The 20894-nt window shown below is 25.9% G+C and overlaps 1 protein-coding gene across 1 annotated transcript in view; it reads left to right on the forward strand.

Moving 5' to 3' along the window:
* LOC105359905 (probable serine/threonine-protein kinase DDB_G0267686) overlaps positions 1-20894 on the forward strand; it is a 67582-nt gene continuing 46688 nt past the window's right edge. The window contains exon 1 of the mRNA XM_011496662.1: positions 1-622. Coding sequence (XP_011494964.1) covers positions 594-622 — 29 coding nt within the window. The 5' untranslated portion in view covers positions 1-593. The remainder of the gene's footprint in view (positions 623-20894) is intronic.

A 20894-nucleotide genomic window follows, 5' to 3' on the forward strand; every position in this document is an offset into this window, starting at 1 on the left:
TCTTTATTTTTCTTGTGTCTTTTCGCCGTTAGTTCTTCATTGTGTTTGTTCATGAAGTGATTGATATGTTTTTCCTTATCTTTTTCATATTTTGTTATTTATTGTAATTGTCATATGTATTCAAGTCTTTCATTTGCTAAGTGACGTTTGCAGTTAGTGTCAGTGGTGTTTTATTCCTTCTTAAAAACGTGTTTATAACCAAGAGAGAGTGAGAGGGGGGTGTGGAAGAAAGATGAAGATGAGAGAGATTGAATGTAAGAATACATGAAGGATATTATTTATTTAATTCTAAAAGTGTTGAATATAACAAAAGTAGTGACAGTGTTTTATTCATTTCTGTGGTTCACAACTTACTTTGGTGTTCCACTACTACTACCGGCATTATCACCATTGTTACTACCAAATAGAATCAAAGAAATAGGAAATATTGAAGAAGAAAAATTTTTTTTAAAAAAATTTTGAAGGAGTGAGAGCGTTTTCAAAGTGAGCATCAGTGTGTGCTCTTGCATCATTTTCTTGCAAACTCTGCTTTTATTACAACGGATCATCTTCAGCAATTCCTCACCGTGCCTATCCTCGATGAGAGGAGGCACATGTCCATTGTTGCCACCGAAAATGCAGGGTGAGTCACCTTAACAGATCATTATTATTCATTTTTTACATTTTTCTTAGAAGTCAGCAGATTTTCTGTGCTTATACATTTTATTTTTTCACCTTTTGGTGACATTTTGTTCTGTCTCTCTGATCGCGGCCGCATATTGATTTTGTGAGTTCGTTTCGATATATAACCCAGTCCAGAAAACAAAAGACATGGATTTACAAAAAATACTAAAAGTACAGCTAATATCTGGATGTGATTAGTTAGTAAATAAAAAGAAAAACTAAAATTTTAACTCATACTAATTGAAACATCATTAGATTAAACCTTGATTACACGCTGTTTTAAGACTTTATTCGGTGGCCTAAAAGCCTTATTCTTTTCTCCCTTTCTCACTTTGAGCCTTTTACACGATGTGTAAATATTCGTATCCATTATTCAGAGAATGTAATTAATTGTGTTATTTTTCTAAATTTTTCTTATTATATAAAAGTTATATATGTAAAATTAGAAGCATACAAAAAAAACTATAAAATTCGCATGTAATCAAAAATTTTGCTTACCGTTTATTTGAAAAATAAAAAAAAGTATCGATTATTTTTAATGAAACGATGATCTTACCTCGTATTATTCAATGATGAACATTTCAATGAAAATGGATGACATTCTTTAAAGATATATTTAGCTATAAAAGAAGTTTGAAAATGTATCATATATAGGGTATAAATATATCATTTAGATTCATAAAGTAATCCTATCAAATAAATATTAAAAAATAGTAACCAATTGATTAGTATATAAATTCAATGTGACATCAGCTGATATTTCATTTATTATCGTTATTGGTATAGAAAACAATATGGGTCATGAACGAATGATTGTTGTTTTCGTTTTATCGTTCATAATTCGAAGTTTACAAGTCATGTTTCAACGCGTACAGTAGTTTTGAATTTTTGTTTATCAAATAAATTACTTCGTATATAATGATAAAGCTTAAAGTATTATTAATCATTAATGTTTTCGGATATTAAAAACGTGCGCATTTAAAACATTTATCTTACTTAATTATATATTCATAGTCACTGAAAAATATTAAATAACTAATTATGTAATTTTGTATTTGTGTAAATATAGAATATATTTCATTAGCATGATTAAAATGAATTAGTAATATCCATAATATTGTCACTATTGTTACATATACAATATAATATGTATTTATAAGCATTTATAAGTGTATAATTTTTTTATTGTATTTTTTTATTAATTTTTTTATTGTATTTTTTTATTAATTTCTTTATTGTATTTTTTTATTAATTTTTTTATTGTATAAAATTACATGTATAATTTTTTATATAGCACATTTTGCAAGTTTTTATAACACGTTATGCTTTAGGGAAAATAAAGAATTACAAATGTATACATCCAAATGATTCACTGGAATAATTATAAAAAGTAGAGTAGGTGTTTTCTTTAATTAAAGAATACTTCATACATATATTACTCCGAAGCCAATAGTGAATAGTATTTACGCCTTTGCTTTTTTTCAACAGATGAAAGATAAAGAAAGTGTATTTATGTACATATGAACCTTTGCCATCGTAATTCAAGGTAATAACGGTAATTAATTTGTTCAGTATTTATTTATCACTACCAACATCTAATACCATTTTCACTTAATCTCTGTACGGTTCTAGTATACTAATTTTTATAATGACTTTCACAATTGCTTTATTATCTAAATATTTTACATAGCCTTTTCAATGCTTAACAAACGTGAGTAAATAACATAACTAATCATTAAAATTATAATCCATTTATATAGTTACGTGACTTGTATCATCAAACAAAAAGCATTTTCACGAGATTTTAACGAACTATAGGCACATGTTTTTACCCTATTTACGTTAACTTTAGCATGCACAATCATTATTCATATTTTTGTCAATACATATCACATCACTGATCAAATATTTTTATGAATTCAAATTTAAGGTTTAATCCACATCCGGTATCATAATTTTCTGTTTATAATAGTAAGTTTTGAAAGCCTTTGTTAATTGAAAAATTTTAATATTTTAACAAACCTAGTCTTACTAACAACATTTTTGAGATTACTATTGATACGTCATATTGAAAAAAAAGAAAGAAAGGAAGGAAGCGAAAATAAAGTTTTATTCATTGAATTTTTAAATATTTGTTGCTACAGTAACTACCAGATACAAATTTATGAAAAACGAAAATTAATATGCTTGATATAATAATTTAACTTCTGATCTCTTTTATTTATCCTTAAAGTACTGACAGGTTTCTAAATATGGAAAACAATTGTATTGTATGCCGAGCCATATCATAATTCTTATGAAGCAACTCCCGATTGCGTAGCTTTATGACGTCGAAGTGGCTTCATGGCACAGTTTTCCTCCGCCATTGTCGAGTTGATCGCACTTATCTTGTAACTCTTTACAAAATTTATATTTTACTCTATATTACTTTAATTATCATTGCTACTGCTTCTATTTTGGCGAAAAATGTCTTCTAATGCAGTTGAGATAAAAATCTTATTATATACAATGATCTAAGCATCTTCTGTATTCCATTCTTATATATCGTTCATGTTTTTCTAGAGTTAGAATCGCTTTTATTAAAGGATTGATAAATGCGTAATCTTAAATTTGTTTCAACGATAAACTTTTATTCTTATAATAAAGCGTTTTAATGCCAAGATGTTCTACTGAACTACATTAACTCCCACCTTTCCATTTGCTACTACTTTTGAAATTTTTGCATATTTTTTAAGACAAAAGTTTTGATCCGAGATGTAATAATTGTATCAATATTGCAATACAAGTATATTTTTATTTTTTATATTTTAAGTTACATTGAAGTATATAAATTATTTTTTCTTAAACGCGCATGCGTATTCATTATTGATTTAGGTGATTTGTTATTAAATTTAAATTTATTAACTACAATTTAAATTATTATTATACATCCAAGGCAATTACTTTCACATTGTTATTTATATTAATTTATTATTTTGAAATAAAAAATTTTTATTGCTTTCTATTACTCGAATTATAAATATTTTTTTTTGACAAGATTAAGTTTATTATTACAGATAATGATATAATGATTTTTAAGTGATAGTTGTATATCTTAAATCACTATCTTTATTTTTAATTTAGTATTTAATGATTTAAAATTGTTAAAATTCAGTAATTTTAAAAGAATGTTTTTATCAAATAGTATATAAGTAAATCAATAAAATTATTCATTGGCATATATATGGCAAAATTATTGGTTATGGCATTGATATGGCATGCTAATTGGTTTAATTAAATAATGATTATGTTAATATTACTTAATGATTTAGAAGTCAAATTATTATAAATAATATTGAATTTTCATAGACTCTATCTTACAAAATTGAATATGACGTAAAGAAATACTGGTTAAGTCGAACAATTTCAATTTAAAATTATATTTTCTTATTTTACAAGTAGATAAAAGTAAATGTATTATTAACACTCATAAGTATTATTCAATATTTAATTAATATTTACATTATAACATATTTCTTATCCTTTAAACTCAATTAATTCGGTAAATTTTAATTGCATTTGACTTGCAAACATGTCTCTTCTGAATATTTATCGGATGGTAAAATTTAAGCAAGACAATTTATGTTTTTCAGAATTTAGAAAATTGACAGTATACACTGTTGTTAGAATAATAACTTTCTACTTACTTAATTTCTTGACTGTCTATGTTGAACGCGATTGCGTAGGTAGGATTACAAATAGATGAAACACATAATTACAGAACCATAAATAAAACCCATGTGCAAGCGAAGCTTTATATTTCATTATGAAAGAAAGATTCGATTGCTATATTTTATTGAATAACGTATAAATTTTAAGCATTTATATATTTTAATAACAGAGCATTTATTTAAATGATTACATATATGATTTAAGGAACAAGTACTTTTGTTATATTGTATAATCCTCGTCGGTACAATAAAATATTTTTTTAATCATATGAATTAATGAAATATTTATCTAATTAAATAATTGTTTATAAATTTTGATTTTAATAATGAAGTCAGATGTAACGTATTTTTATCTTTATCCTTTATCAATGAGCACTAAAAGTCAGCTTTTATATTTTATCAATTTTTATCAACTTTTCAAATTTTTATATCAATAATACAGTAGAACATTCATTAATATTTATCGTGAAAATATCGCCCGTATAGCACACTTATAAAATAAACTAAAGGAATATTTTTTACAGTGAAAATGTTAATCGTATATAAATTTATAAAATAAAGCAAATTAATATTATCTAAGATAAGTAATTATAAAATACTTGTTAAAAATTATCGTAACCATTAGCGACATTTTTTATGATTTTTGTTTTTCCATATATAATTAAATTTTCACTGAGAAACTGAGATAAATAATAAATAATACTCTTATCGTTGTTGATTTGTTGAGAAAAAATAATAATCATAAATAATAGAATACACCGAATGGGGGGAATGAAAATATCGTTGAAAGTTTTCTTGCAACTGCTGCGCATGCCTTCTCTTCACCTTTCACATTCATCTAAACAAATGACCAAATGTTCATGCGCACGAGCATGATTGTAAAAAATATCGATTTTATGAAGTACTATTTTTCTTAGTTGGGGTTTGCTTATTATTGTTTACAATTATTCTTTGAAGTTATTTAATACTAAAGTTGAACTTACTAAATATAGTTTCTCAAATAATCCTTTTTCTAAAAAACTAAATATCATCAAACTAAATATCATCTTAATTATATAAAGATAAAATTAACATAATTTAAAAATTTTTTTGACTTTCTACTATTTAGTTGCACTGAAATTGTTGATATATTCTTTCAGTAGGCTCCGATTCATTATTTCTGTTAAGTTCATATACTTTAATTAGTCAATCAAACGCTCTAGTTTATATTCATTTAATTTTTATTCTAATTTATTACTCTATTATATATATTTATTTACATGCTCGTTATTGAAATAAGATTTAAAAATATTCATAAAATTTATTTAATTTATCAAAATTTGCTATTTTACTTTAAAAAGTTTAACTTCAAAAATAAAATTTTTAACAGTACGTAAATCATACACATTTGATAATAACTTCTTATTCTTATTGCAAATTGTAGGTAAATATCTATTTGCACCCACAGTTCATTTAGAATTAAATTTCTTTGCATTGTCGTTGCTATTGTTAAAAAATTTATAAAATTACAAACTTTCTGTTTTGCATTCCATCAGTTTGTACCTTTCTTCGTTTATTTTTTCAGAAATCCTGTGTTCTACTAATTCTATTTTTCTGTGGTCTCTGTTTCTCTAAAGCGTTTCACTTTTTTATTTTCGGTTTTTTTTTCACTACTATAGCTTAATACTTTCTTTTAATCAAATTTGTACAAAATTATATATATCTATTCTTGTATTTATTTGACTGTGAATTTATTATGACTATTTATGAACTGTAACAATTAATTTAATTATTAATATCTGATTTTCTGTTATAAATATATTTTATGATTATCTGATTTTTGCTAACAATATTAAAGTGTTAAACGTATAATTTTTAATTTTTTAATTTATTAAAAATTATTATTAGAAGATAATATAATATTTTTTTCAATTTGTAGTCCAATGCTTAAAACAAATTAATACAAGAATGGCAATACGTATCAAATCAGAGAAAAAACTTAAAAAGGCATAGCGAAGTAAACTTATAAAGTGAAAGCTTATCCGTATCCTCGATTATATTAGCGCGATAACATGGGTCACGACATCGAACTCGTAAATTCTTCTTCCCTTACTTTTCAGCTGCTCAAGCTATAAGTACATTCTTTGAGCAATCTATCGCACGATTTTCAAAGTGAATTCACATTGATTTTGTCGCAATTTCTTCTATAAATTCATATGTAACTATTAATTATCGTTTTACATATAGAAATGAATAAAATAGATTTTTCTTTGATTTAACATAAATTTAACATAAATGATTAATATTTAACATAAACAATATTTAACATAAATGATTGTGATATATTGACAAATTTAATTACTATTTTTTAAAAGATGATTTAATAGTCTATATTTGAAAATGATTTGGTAATGGTATTTTATAAATAACAAAAATGTTATACGCTTATCTTGTATAGTAAAAAGTGTTATTGAGCTGAAAATAATGTGCTTACCCAGTTGTTTGTTGTAAAAGTATTATCTACATTGATATACAAATATGCTAACATTCAATATCTAAACGTATAATTTTACTGTGTTTTAATAATTATATATTAAGGCATGGGACAATAATCGTTACAATATTGTAAATAAATTAATGCATATTTAAATTAATGGTTGTGAATCGGTCATTCGAATTATAATTTAAAACCATGTTTTGAACTAGTATTGAACAGAAAACGTATGATTGATATCGCGATGAGAACGAGGGAAACTAATACAATCTAAGTCCAGAATGAAGATTTTTAATCGAAATTAAATCGTTCTTGAGAATTCTAATTATGAACATGGCTCGTTCCTATTGCAAAATTCAAAAACAAAATTCGTCAATTGACTTTCATAAACCCTGTTAATAAAGTAATTCGACATTTATTACTTCCACTGTTTATACTTACTACAGACACTTTAAAATGTGCACATGTGTTACTTTGTTTACAAATAAAACCAAAAATTGATTTTTAGAATTTCCTACACGAATTATAAACTTCAACAATTAACCTACTTGTGTAAAATTTACTAATATTGAAATATGTTTTTTTTACAAAAGTAATCAGTAATACTTTTAAGTAAAAATTAAGGAAAAAATTTATTTATATATAATTCAGTATAAATTCTTTTTATATCAACTGGATTATGTGACTTAAAAAAACATTGTTTAATCAAAATTAAATAATGAGAAATTAAAAATATAACAACTAACCAAACCAATAATGTTTCTTTCATGCGTAAATGCCGTTTTTTCTATATGAAAGTCGCATTTTAATTATAGAAGCCTCTATCACGGTTAGGATACTTCAGCAAGTGCTTTATCTCGCCTACAAAGTAAACGAAACAAGTGAAATTCTTCGTATTAGTGTTAGATTATATTGCTTTTCAAAGAATAGCAATTCTTAATGTTGTAACTATGTTATAATTATAAAACTAAAATAAAAAGATGAAATAATAAAAATGTAATATATTTTACTTCAATAAGTCTATTGTTCAAATTAATAAAATATTATAAAGAATTGTAAGCAAAAATTATATAACAAACATTTTAGCTTGTTTCATTTTCTTTATTTATTATATGATAGTTTGTTTATTTAAATTTAATTTTAACTAAAATAAATATAATATTTATTACAATGAAACAAATTTAGTTTTGAAATATTTTCTCTAATTAATTTAAAAGAATACGATAATAAAAAAAAATTTTGTTTAAAAAATTTATTTATTGGTAGAAGGTAGATTGGGAGTCTCGTTAATCCATTCATGCGCGTCACTATTTGATGACAAGGCATTTGACTACCTTAAGAGAGCCATAGTTACTCCCGCCGTTTACCCACGCTTGCTTGAATTTCATCACATTGATATTCAGAGCACTGGGAAGAAATCACATTGCGTCATCACCCGCGAGAGTATGATAAAGTTTATACAATTTATTTTAAAATCACAAACTTATTTACAGTGATTTAATTATATTCGGAAGAGTATGGAGATAATTAAATTACAATACAAATGATATTTTAAGCAAGGTGCTACAAATCAATAAATTAAAGTATATGAATTTACTTGAATGTTACAAACTTCGAGCTTGGTTATTGAATTTGTCTTATTTTATTATATGTACTAATTTTTTTTATTATTTTTCTATGTTTTTTATTGATTCAATAATAAATTTAAATTAATTGTATTACATATTTACTGTTTATGTATTGTATATATATTGTATATATATAAATTTAAACTTGGAAGTTCATTAAATAAATTAGATTTTGATAACCTTTTTCATTAACTCAAGTCTCTTTTAATGATATAGTTTTTTTAAAGATTAAAATATAAAATATCAAAACGAAAACTTTAATTAAGAATCAATAATTATGATTCTGTTTATGAAAATAATTAAAATTAATGTTTTATTTATCATTTCCTAAATAATAAAACTTGTATTATTCTATATATAATATACATACAAATACTAATATACAAGGCATAAAATTCAAATTAATGACTTAATCGTTTATATACAGTTTATTAATATATCTAATCTACTTTTATTCATGTTCAATGCTATTATTCATTCTGTATTTTTACCAAGTAATTTATAAGTTTTAATATATAAGTAATATATGTAATATATAAGTATATATGTAAATATGTAATATATAAGTAAAAAGTAATTTATAAGTTTCATAATTTATTGAAATATGTTTAGGAATCTATTATTGTTTTAAAAAATGATCATATTATTAACTTAAAAAAATTGAATACTTAAAGGATTTAAAATATAAAACAATATTATATTATACTTACAATTACCATACCGTTTCTTTCTTTTTTACGCGAATATACAATATTCCAATAGATTTAATCTTTATACCTAATCTTTATACCTAAGACATGAGCTTCATAAACTATTAATCTTTTTATGAACTTTTTATTTTTATACATTTATAGATAGCTTAATAATTACTTAAAATACCTTTTACGTAATTGTTATACAATTTTCATTTATATAATTCATGCAATTATTTTATTATATAAAAATAATAAAAAATTATAAATATTTTTTCATAAGTACTGGTTGAATTTTCTTCACATTTTTCATTAAATATAAAAGAATTTAATTTGTTTTTTATTTATTTTTTATTATATGTGTAAATATAAGAATTAAAAATTATTAGGTATTATTAGATATTTATAGTATAATATTTAAACATTCATGATTGTGTTTTTAATGATCATAAAAGTATTAATTCGGTATAAATTATAGTTAATGAAATTATATGTAAATTGATGATAGAATTAGGTTAAAACAATTGGTTATAAATAATGAGTTTGTCGAACTTTAAACAGTAATTTCATATTTTTACTAATTTTTGTTATTTTTTTCGATTTTTAGTCAATAATATTACACCTATGAAACTATAAAAATATAAATATAATTTATGTGTTTAATTTATAATCATTAAAAAGTATTAAGATTAAATTAGTTTACTTATAAATGTACTTATATATTTACTTATATTGTACAATTTTCATATCAGTATATGTATTTTTGGATTTTTTTCAACAATTATTCAATTTATTGTATTTAAAAAACATTTATATTGTTATTACTATTATTATATATATAACAATACAACATTATTAATAAATATTATAGTGTCGATATTATTAGCATAACTTTTAAATCTAAAAAATACCCTTTACAATATATAAACTGATATGATATACCAATAATATGCTATTTACCCAGAAATTTTTTTCAAAATTACGTTCATCTTAACGAATTTTTACTAAAATTTTTTATATTTGCTTCGCTTAAATTCAATTATGTTAAAATATTCTCAAATATAATAAGTAGAATGAATTCATGATATAAAAAATCTTCATACTAAAAATACAACAAATTTTTAATTTTTTGTAATAAATATTTAATTTTATTTATTTAATAATCGGGCACAATAATGTATAATATATTCATATATAACAATAAAAATTGGTGTTTACATAATAATTTTAGAGCATTTTCTATTATACTGATAGAAAATAAAAATACAGGTTAACAGTCTTAGTTTGTAAACTACAATTTTTTATGTAAGTAGACAATTTTAGATCATCAACTTGGAATCTAACTTATTATTATTCAGAGTATTCTAATATATGATTTTAGTTATTTAATCCTTTAAACTGAAATATAATTCAAAAGTATTTTAGGAAGTTTTAACATAAAATCGTTTCATTTTTAATTCATACGGATTGAAATATTTAATATCATTTAATGCTTGTAATTTCAAACTTTTTATTCAACCAAATATTAAATAAAGTATGATAAATGATAAATGTAACGTTTTTATTTAATCAATTTTTTTTATTATTTTACTCGTATTACATTATTATTAATTAAGATATAATGTTTATAATATATATTCTATATAGATAATATAGACGTTTTTCTATCTATTACCTGATGGTGATTTTGTTTACCATGTATGCAAAAGAATAAATAATTAAATATAACATCTATATTTTGTTCTTGTAAAAATTATATATTAACATTTTTTACTGTTACTTAAATTTTATTTGCTAATACATTTTTGCTTGTATTTTTGTTCAAATTTCCTTAATCCGATTTCATCTTTTAGTACAATATTATTACTTAAAAATGAATATTGCTTCTTTGAATAAATAATTTGTATTTTTATCAGAATAAATAATTCTTAAAACATTTGTTGGCTTTTCCTATTTATTTCACCTTGTTAAACATTGTTCAGTTAAACTTAAACAGTCTACAAGAAGATGCATTTACCCTTCCAACCATACCTTGAATGAATTCTCGCCACATTACCAATGACGAAGATTCAGACCTTCTCAGCAAATCTTCCATGGACAAAATACGAATTCACTTCCGTGAAGCATTCAACAAAAGTACAGCAGATAAAAGTATTGGAAGAATAATTCAAAGGGGCTACAAGGGACAAAAACAAAACGTACCAACCAAGGATAGCATGTTGTATTTGTTACATCATCGGAACTCGCTCGCAGTCATTTGAGAACCTCTCTCAAGGAATTACCCAAGTCTAAGAAGAATTATAAATCTATAAAAAACACACGTCAACTCTGTCCCAACAAAGGCAGCAAATCCGTTAATAAGACATACTCAATTCACCTTAACACACAAGCAACAGCAGTATTGGATCATAGCGGACGAACTTCAATATAATTTCACACTCGACGATGCATTGCATATGCATGACAGAAAGTGAATCCATGCTCAACATTTAATGGGCCAATAACCTCTGTCTTGATCATCAAACTGTTATCAAACACAGGTGTTGACTATGCCAGTCGTTCTTTAACCATAAAACTCTAGACAGAAAGAAGTAAGATTTCGAGAGACGGAGTTGTCGTGGCATTCCGACACATTTCAAAAGCATCCTACAAACTGTACACAAGGTTCATAAGAACAATAAAAGATAGTTAAGATCACATCAAATGACTACTCTCTATGGGAATTCAATCAATCCGCTAAGCATCACATGGGAGGAATTTGGGAAGCAGTGGTAAACTCCACCAAGAGACATAAGGCGCACCATTGAAAAAACGATAGTTGAAGAAATCACCACACTGCTTGCCCAAATTGACACAACCATCAATACTGGCTATTAGACTGACCATTCAGCATTTACTGGACATTCGTAATTGGGAGTCCACTTACTACTATCCTAGATCTATTTCTAAAGGACTTGTCAATTTCAGGAACGACCCGCCGGAAGCCTATGAGCAAGTGCAGAACAACTCTGGTCACAGTGTTCGATACACTACAACTCTTAAGTTCAAAACGGCACTACCCATGGAATAAATCCCATGGTGGCTCATTGGTGCTCATTACAAACGAACGATTACTTCCTTGCAAGTGGCCACTCACCAGAGTGAGAGCAATTCACGAACTGGCAGTCCGACCTAACCAAAAGAATGACGGGAATCATCAACTATAGAGCTGATGGCGAGTGGAATGTTCAGGATTGAACCACCCAACAAAAAATAAGAATTTATTGTTTGTTAAAATACGATTTCGATATATCACATTTAGATTAAGGCGCAATATTCAAATTATACGTTACAAAAATTCACTGGAAATTTAGCCGCGCACTTTGTTCGCATAGCAACAAAAGAAGCTTCTCGAATTTATCAAAGCTTGCTTCTAGAGAATTCACTAAAGCCTCCAAGAATTTATAACACTAAATGTACGTAATCGTATTTAAGAAGCACCAAACGGAGAAGAAAAACAGTCTTGTCGAATAACTCAAGTGAAACTAGTGCCAGTCATATCAGTGAAAGTTGAACTCGTCTAAGGGAATCCGTGCAAGGTATATTCATTATTTACATTGATTATTCTATTATTATTATTATTGCTGACCAGCTATCGGTGCGTCCTCCGCAACGTGACGCTAGTCAGACCGCATTGAGGACGACGACATAGACTGGCATCTCCAGCACCTTATTCATACTACATGTAATTTTCGCAGCCTACGTCTACACTATCGGTTAGACCCTCACAACTTGTTTCTTATCAGACTACTAAAGAGGGCGCCGATACTGACTAGTGGTCCCCGCCAAATTATCATTACATTCGCGGCCCGCACCTACACTATCGATTAGGCCGTTGCAACTTGATTCTTATCAGACCGCTAAAAAGGTCGCCGATACTGACTGGTGGTCCCGCCAAATCATTACTGTGGTACTGCGATCATATTATCGATCACGCCGCAACGAGTGGTTCTGATCCAACCACATAAGAAGGCGTCGATAATTCGTAATAGTCCCCACTACCTTCACGAGCCGAATCTTGCTCAGTAAAATCTATCGCCGATTCAAACGCCTAAGCAGTCGCGAGCCGGACAACGCTCAGTACAATTCTAGCGTCGACTCAAGCGACTAGGCATTCATGAGCCGAACAACGCGACACTAAATTGATCGCTGATTCAATTAACTAGGCAATCGCGAGCCGAACAAGGGTTCTCCGAAAAGCCATGGTCGAATCTAATGTTTAATGATTCTCTAACTTGAGAGACTTCTTTAATTTAAGGACTAAAGCACGTGCCCAGTACTCCCAATTTACCTTCTTAGACTTGCACTTCTAGACGACGTTCCAACGTAATGGATAACTGCCTAGTTACTGCAAACTCAACAATTTTCACTACAATCAGTAATACCAACATCATTGTAAGAAGTACTTGAATAAAGGTCACTAAACCCAATTGTGTTTGCTCTAAGTTAATGTATTAAGCCCCCCCCACCCCCATCACGATTAAACCGGTGGTACGATCTAATCCATCCACCGTGATTTGCGATCATACCGGTCATCATATGAAGTTAAATTACAATTATTTGACATTAAAACTTTTTATGGTAATCCGTTTCGCTTAAAATATGTTTGCCTTTTATCAATTTACATTAAAAAATATAATTTATTATTTTTTAAAAGATAATTTATATTGGAAATTTAAAACTATTGTAAATATAAAAGGTATGCATGAAATTAACTACAATTAGTTGATTAATTAATTTTTTTAATCTGTACTTTTTGTGAAATCGTATATTTTTATAAAGATACATTCAAAATAGTTATTTAAATATCATGTAGAAAGTATCTATTTAAATTTCGTATTCAGCCCTAAAATTGTTTGCCATAATAATACATTAATTATTATATTATAAAAGTATTTCCAAAAATAAGGCAATCAAAATAAAAATATTTTGAGTGGATATATTCTCTACAAAATATTTATTATTTTAATTTATGTACATACATTTTTCAATTATATTTAGTAACACCAAATGAAAAATAATATATAAAATTGATACGATCAAATAATATTTAATAAAATTTCTGTTAAAATAGTGAGATTTGTGAAGTATAATATAAATCATGGTGCTTTACAGTCATTTGTTTGATATTTATATATTACTGTTTTTAATCATATTCAGATATTCTCATTAATCTATTTAGGAATAATCTTATCTAAACTACTGTATTATCACCAATTTTAGATACACAAAAGTGACTTGTACATTGAAAATTAATTAAATTATAAAAAACATGCAATTACTACACTAGCATATAACAGTAATGTAGTACATACTGACAACGAATTTCAGAATACAATATTATGTATTCACTATCACCGTATGGTGATGTATTCAATATCACCGTATTTCCATTAAATAAGTTATTTTGTATTTAAATTGTTGGTTTAGTTTTATAATTCTGATATACATATTTAGTAATCGATATGTGTAATCTTTTATTTATCTAAGTGGAAGCGTATTAAATATCTATTTGTGTTACAAATTTTCTGTCATTACTGATATTGTGTCATTGTTTTTGCGATATATATTTGAATGTTAATATGAATATGTTGATAATATAATATATTTTTATAATTTGTCTAAAATATACTTGTCGATTACGTTACCTGTTCGAGAATTTAATTTCTTTATATATTTTATACGTTTTTATGTAATTCATACATTTATAAAACAATTATATACTCTTGGCATTATTTCACTTTTATATGTTTGTACTTATTTGATTTTGGAAATATTTTACATATATGCAACTAATTTGTTTTTCATGTTTCTAGTCAGTTATAAGCATTAATTAAGATTTAATACCTTCCATATTCATGAATATACTTTTTTATATCCATTCAAATATTAATTATATGAAATATATATACATTGATTGTATAAGATGCTATATTCAATTGTTTCTTTTGTTATCAATGTTGTTCAATCGGTTATTTTATTTATCTAAAATTAAACATTTGAAACTCTATAAAATTATTTAATTTAGATTTAATATTAATTTCTAATTATTAACGTTTAATACTGACAAGTATAAGGACAATTATATTCAAGAAACTTATAAAAACCTTTAAAAATATATTCTTTAGATAATAATTTATATTTAAGTACGTATTGAGTACATGATAATTTATACATCATATTATTGAATTCGCCTTTAATAAGAAGATATGATTTTGATAAATAAATTTTTAAGAAATAAAACGACTAAAATGAAAGTTAACAAAAAATTTATTTAACTTTGTTGATTAAAAAAAAATTACGGTAATATTATTTATAGTATTATTATAAATTACTTTCCTAAGGTCTATAATCAGAATTAAATGTCTTAGTACAAATCAAAAATTTATTCCTCTAAATAAAGGAGTAAAATAATATTGATAAAAAAGTGAATATGTCCATAATGATTAATAATAATTAATTAATCATTATCAAATAATTTTTTATTATTTGTTGGTTAAGTTATATTGTACTGTTTAAAAAGACCAATTTGATATAATTGTAACCATTATAATTATTATAACGTTAAAAAATAATTGTGCTTTGTTTATAATCGTAAAGATCATGTTTACACTTGTTACTTTTACACATTTACATTATTTCATAATATTGGATATAATATTTTATTACCAGTATTTTATTACCAAATAACCATAAATGTCATAATTTTTTGTCCTAAGTTTTAATGTTATTTTTAATACATAATTCATATTTTTCTAAAGAGAATATAAAAAAGTCTACTTTCTTGCGATAAAGTAATCTTAAGAAAAGAACACAATGTTTAAAAAAGGTAGTGCGTAAAGGAGAGTAGTTGGTATTAGCAGGGTTGGTATAGTACTGGTACTAGCAGGGCAATAGCGACACGTGCAGCTCCTTTCCCATTCTCGTACGAACTGGATGCGCCGATAGCGCATCGGTGGCTGTTACTATGCCGCTATTTGTCGTGACGGCAATAGGGCATAGCTTTGTCGGGTTCATTTGTTATTGTTTCTCGGAATTATAGTCGTATGTCGAGTTTTTTGGTTAGAAGCATTCGTTGAGTCCGTTGACCAATGTTTACCAAACAATGCTGCACGCGCTCATACCTCTCCCACTTTGTATTCCGCTTAAAACTGTTGTAATCCGTAACAGGAGTGCTAGAAAAACTATGGATTTTTCTTATGTTTAATGAACAGCAGAACACTCCTCCCATTCAACTCCCATTCAAGAAATTTTGGTAGTTTTAATTAAGTTTTTTTAATTAAGTTTAAAGCAAATTTTAATTGTTTTAATTAAGAAATATTCTGTTTTATTCCTTCGCATTCTATAGAAATTTTATTTAAAAATTCTTTTTCTTGTAAGTTTTATTAACAATACAATGGTTTCATGTAAATTTAATATTTATTGAATAAACAAATAAATATTTGTTTGAAAAAATTTGCTTTTCTCTAATATCCGATATAGACATTAACAGATTTTCTACTATTATTATACTATTATTATACTATTTTATTGTTATATGATACTTTAAAACTTATTCCTACAAAGTATTTTCGTTTTATTATATTAATATGTGTTAAACTTTGATCAAGTATTTAAAGATTTTTTTATATAATAATGAAAATGTTTTATAAAAAACATAAAACAGATATGTACGTTTGAGAAAGAATAAAACAAAGTGGAAAAAGGAAAATTAAATTGTAATAAATGAGATAATTTATTTAACTTGGAAAATTCTTTTCAAAAGTACAGGAACTCATATTCTGCTCAAAAACAGTTATTGGATACATCGAAAATTCCATTACCTATTTTGTTTTATGACTTATGTGTATTTATCTTGTTATCATCGTGATAAATTTTACACTTCCATCTTTTTTACATTACGGTACTTAATTAATTATTAATATTAATAATTAATCTATACTATTTATTTAATTTCTGCAAGAATCAATGTATATTTAAAAATGAGTCATCATTCATTTTTTACATTAATCACCGAGGTTACTTTTTTTCATTTTCTTTTTTTTTAAATAAATAAGAAAGTAATTGAATCATTATTGAAATTAACATTAAATAATATCTGTATGATCTTATTTAATATTACATTGTCCTTCAAAATACTTAGTTACCGAAAATAATTTTTAAATAATTTACATTGTAAATAATTAATCACTAGAAGAAGAACAAGATAAAATTAATAACTTTCTTCTTTATCTTTAATGAAACTAATACAGACAAATTATTGATAAATTCATGGTTTATGGATTCTTTAAAATTTCTATTTTATTCCTCAATTGAAAAATTTTTTTAAATTTACTCATTCTTTTTTAGAAAAAATTTAAAAGCTTTAAAAATTATTTCTGTAACGTAAATGATGCTACATGATTGTTGCGGTAAAAATAAATTAAATTTTGAAGTGCACAAAATTTCACAACCACAGTCGCAAATTTAAATCGGGTAATTAACTGATTATATTCTCATTTCCTTAAATTATCCCGAAAATGGAATTAGATATTTTTGAAGTTTGAAAAAATAAAATTATTTATCATTTATTTTATTTTAATGTATTGAAGTTATTTATTAGAACACCTGAAATACAATTATGTATTTAAGTTTTGTATATTTATTAAGTTGTAGAAGCAATAGATGATTCCAATTCAAGAAACGAAATAATGAAAATCATAACTTAACGTTATTTTGCTCATATATATATATATATATATATATATATATGGAATGTGAAATTAAGTTCAAATATTTTTAACTGCATAAAGCTTGTATATTAATATATAAATTGATGAAATAATTTAATATGAAGTTTATTGGCTACAAAATATAAATTTATTATACTTCATGTAGACTTCATATTTTTAAAAATCTTATATTCAAACTCAAAGTTTGAAAGCTTTATATAATTTTTAATATATTTGATTTTAATTAAAAATGTTTATTAAAATATATTTTATCGATTTAATTTATAGTATTTATTAGAATTAAAGAAAATATATTGTATTTTATTTACTACAATTATTTCTATATTATGGTTTGTCATATTTAAAACATTTATGTTATGGTTGTAATTAAATTAATAGTTTTAATTCATGATAGATGTCATTTGCAAAACAAGCGATCGTCCGCAATCATGCTGATAAAAGTAATGAATATTAATGATTGCGAATTACGAAAATTGATTATTATAATGTTTGTTAAAAAAATAATTCCACAAATCTGACTCGTCAAAATCGTGCAAAATCAACTTAGAACAAAAAACCACTAAATGTGTAGGAAATGCTGGCAAGTAAAGGGTTAATACACTGATTCAATAATTAATACATGTCATTATTACTGCTGTTTATTCCATTTATTTTACTTTATTTCCAAGTTGAAATTATTAACCGTGATGAAATTACAAATGACCTTTATATTTCTTAATAATCTTGTGGCGTTGAGATATATCTGTTTATTGGAGAACTAGACGATGATCAATTTCTTATTCTTGCATATAACTGGTGAAATTATGATTTACTGTAAAAAGAAATAGGTTATAATCTATTGAATATTATCACTTTCGAGGTTATGGTTGTGTAGTGCTCTGATCGAACACTACAATATTATTGTGTTTTAACTCAACACGTGTGCAGTTGCCTCTAAGGAATGGCTCGTGTAAGAGCCTAAATAGAGGTTATGCGAAGCTGTGCGCCACCTGTTGTGGGAACAACTTATCGTTGGAGGAAGTGAAAAGCCACTTCGGAAGCTTCGGTAGTTGGACCTTTATCCGTCAGTTTTCAAGGTAAAGCCGAGAGATCAAGAATCAGTACTAGCGGTAAGGATTTACTTGCAGTGTATCGTGAATTTTCCAGTCTCTCTTCGTTGGCTTGATGTGAAGTTCCCTTTGAACAATTGCAGCTCTTAAATTCCTTCTTTGTCTCCAAGTGAGATTACAAGTGGTCTAGTCCTATGCAATCTAGTCTTGATGAGATCAATTTCAACCGTATACTAATTCACAATCGTAGAAAGAACTTCTATTAGACTCAGCTGAACGACTTGTCTCTCTGGTCCTCCTCCGTGAGAGTAAGTCGTGACTTATCCTTTAATTGTGTGTGAAGGTTAGAAAAGAATAAGTGGTGGTAGATTACGTTGTCCTTTGTTAAATGGTTCACTGGTCCCGTTCCACTTGGGACCCCTTCTTCTTATATTAATCAACCAATCAGAGGTTGATCTTGGGCAGCGCATTAGATTATGCACGCCTTCATTTCCACTTCCTTCCGGGCTCAGTCCCGAATATACTAATCGGGAAAGTGTCGGAAAGTGGGGTGCCTTTACCATTGGTCACCTCTCCTTGGTCGCCTCACCTTTCTCTGGGACTTGGATGTGGATGTTCGATGGACCAGATGTGGCATAGCCAAGAACAATGCAAGCATTGTCTTAAAGGCCGAGTGCGTACATATGGCCATGGCAGGTTGTTGCACGTGCGGGGTTTTTGGGTTGCAGTGAATTTAGGAAATGTTTTGTACTCGATGCTTTACGCATATCTGATATTCGTTTTGAATCTACTTTAGGGTTCTCCCGGCAATAAACCCATTAAGTTCTACTGCACTGGAAGCATGAGCACTTTTCACTGGAGTTTTCCAGATGTTTTATGACACTAGTGCTAAATAATTATGAGCAGGAAAGTTTTGAAGTCTTAAATACAAATTTCACGATGTTACTTGCCAGATGTTTTATTGCATTAAAATAGAGAGTCTCGCATTCTCAAACAGGGTTGACTTCCTTCGGGGATTATGTTTGCCGTACAATATTAAGGATATTGCATGTGATGTATTAATGAAGTAATACTTAAATTCAATGTATTAATAATTATTATTGTAGTTTGTATTACATTGATGAGCATTTTTTTTTAATATTTCAGAATTATTTGCCTTGTTTGTTATACTAGAAATTATTTTATGTTTAAAATCATTTTTACATTTAGACTTATTACACATAATTTAGTTTGTATGAAAATTTTATTTATATATTTAAATTATGAAATAGGGAAATCATCTTATTGTAGAAAGGTGAAATAATTTTTTTAATTTGAATTTATAGAAAATAATTTTTAAAAATTATTTGCAAATATTCCAGAAACTTTTAATGAATATTTATAAATATATTAATAAAAGTAAATAAATGTTAGATTATTTTTATAATGAATAAATATTATAAATAAATAACCTATATTTATATAAATAAATATAGATATATATGTATATATATATATATATATATATATATATATATAATATCTTTAAATCGAAATTGAATTTATATCTCCACTTACCTTATTTTTGAGAAGCTATTTAAATAGTAAATGTAGTGTCTACTGATTTCTCGTATTAATTGTAAATACGATAGTGCAGTTATTAGCAGTTTCATTGAATGCTATTTCGTGGTTACATTGTAAGTAGAATTAGATTGAATATTTTCTTTAATAGTAACGGAATATAATGTTTTAGTTGTACGTATGAAACACGAGAGAAAATAATACTAAGGCAATAAGAGACACGCAACCAGCTAGAATGTAGATTCGAAAATTTACACTTTTGCCAAATGGATGTTTTTTACTATTTTTCAATTTACCAACCTACTTATTGAGTTATTATTGAATAATGGACCGTATTATGATCTAAAA

The sequence above is a fragment of the Ceratosolen solmsi genome, unplaced genomic scaffold (assembly GCF_000503995.2).
Source record: "Ceratosolen solmsi marchali unplaced genomic scaffold, CerSol_1.0 scaffold29, whole genome shotgun sequence".
In the NCBI taxonomy this organism is placed as follows: domain Eukaryota; kingdom Metazoa; phylum Arthropoda; class Insecta; order Hymenoptera; family Agaonidae; genus Ceratosolen; species Ceratosolen solmsi.